This window comes from Homarus americanus, unplaced genomic scaffold (genome assembly GCF_018991925.1).
Source record: "Homarus americanus isolate GMGI-L3 unplaced genomic scaffold, GMGI_Hamer_2.0 scaffold23578, whole genome shotgun sequence".
NCBI lineage: Eukaryota > Metazoa > Arthropoda > Malacostraca > Decapoda > Nephropidae > Homarus > Homarus americanus.
In genome coordinates this window covers 2182916-2184553 of record NW_024733231.1, presented here as the reverse complement: position 1 = coordinate 2184553, position 1638 = coordinate 2182916, and the positions used below count along the sequence as shown (strand labels likewise).

General features: G+C 47.1%; 1 protein-coding gene across 1 annotated transcript; it reads left to right on the top strand.

Moving 5' to 3' along the window:
* The first annotated feature begins 223 nt into the window (after positions 1–223).
* Positions 224–1307, top strand: LOC121869541 (zinc finger protein 253-like). The gene has a single exon (XM_042370919.1). It carries the CDS (start codon positions 292–294, stop codon positions 1138–1140), a length of 849 nt encoding a protein of 282 aa, XP_042226853.1. The 5' UTR covers positions 224–291; the 3' UTR covers positions 1141–1307.
* Positions 1308–1638: the final 331 nt, after the last annotated feature.

The window sequence follows — 1638 nt, the reverse complement described above, 5'->3', positions numbered from 1 at the left end:
TGACCTTCAAATGTTTAAAGCATCATCCTACTACTAAGTACATAAGAAGATTTTAAACACGCTCATGAACATCTCTAATCAGACTACATAAAGGGACCGCCACCCGACGCCCCTCCCACACTCGACTTAGCTCCGCCCCTCGACCAATCGCCTCTCACTCTCAAATGGCGGGGTATATATATACAGGGAAATCGGGTGTATTTTTTCACATTCACCTTAACTGACCTGGGCAGTGCACCTGAAGTACTCAGTCGCTGAGTAACTGTTTCTTTTCAAGCATATCAAGTGGTGATGATGGCAGTCATATCGGCTCGTGACCCGCTGGCAACAGTTCTCACGCCCCCTTCAACACCCACCAGCACCCAGGGCTTCCACTTCCCTGGGAAGATGCCCGCCGCCATCGTCTCAACCACTGCTACAAACTTGAGTCCCAGAATGTCAGCATTTAGTCCCCTGGTATCCCAAGTGCCAAGCCGTGTACCCTCGAGTGTGCCATTCCTGCCTCCTGTGCCCTTGGTGCCCGGTGTCCCTAATATGGACTCTCGCCTTTCTAGTGTTCTTCACACATACGGTGTCCTCTCCTTCGGTGCCTTCCCGTGGGTCGCGATGACTGCTGGCACCGATCAGTTTAATCAGCTTCTCCTGTCTGCTGGTGGGCGACTAACACGACCCAAGAAGCGCTATATATGTAAATTCTGCCACCGAGAGTTTACCAAGAGCTACAACCTCATGATCCACGAGAGAACACACACGGACGAGCGGCCCTTCCCCTGCGACATCTGCGGCAAGGCCTTCAGGAGACAAGACCACCTCCGCGACCACAAGTACATCCACAGCAAGGAGAAGCCCTTCAAGTGTGAGGTGTGTGGCAAGGGGTTCTGTCAGGCGCGCACCCTGGCAGTACACGAAAGCGGCCACACAGAAGAGGAGCGACAAGTGGCAGTGACAACCAAGACCACACCAGCAAACAACACAGACCCCACGGGAGACTCCTCTACAGCGCCTGCCATAACCGTCAACGAGGAGGTCATCGACGTAGAGGCGCTGGAAGGTACGATGACCCCCTCGGCGCACACCACGACTCACCAGCATTTGGGCCGACAGCGTAGAGGCTTCACCATCGTTGACCTGATGAGCTAGAGCCTTCAGTCTTCAGCGACCTGAAACACTCGCCAACTCATTGTATCATTTCTCCATTTACATCATCACGTCAGTGTTGTTCTCTGTTTGCTTTCAGCTTTAATGTCATTGTAAATATTATGTACATAAAGAGATGAAGTTCATATACGTAATAAATTTAAAGCTTACATCCGTGTATTATTGTATTAATTCCATATCATAATAAATCTAGCCTCAGTGTTTTCAGCAATAGTTGTTTGTTGTTAAGAAAGTAAGTGAATAAAACCTGGAAGATAACAAGGCATAAAACAAAACAGTACCAATATTCCTATGATGTATATTAATGAATTAGAAATGACAAAATCAGTAACTATTGTCACCTTTTAACTGAGCGACAATTAGAAACAATTATTTTAAACTTAAGACTATCCGTAAAATATGTGCTGCTTATAAATGAATCACGTTGTTCTATTAACTTTCTTAAAGGTGACATAAGTACACGTGTAGTAACAAGTGTTG

Bases quoted from the DNA above. Each gene is read 5' to 3' on its own strand.
- LOC121869541 (XM_042370919.1), top strand. From the start codon at position 292: ATGATGGCAGTCATATCGGCTCGTGACCCGCTGGCAACAGTTCTCACG.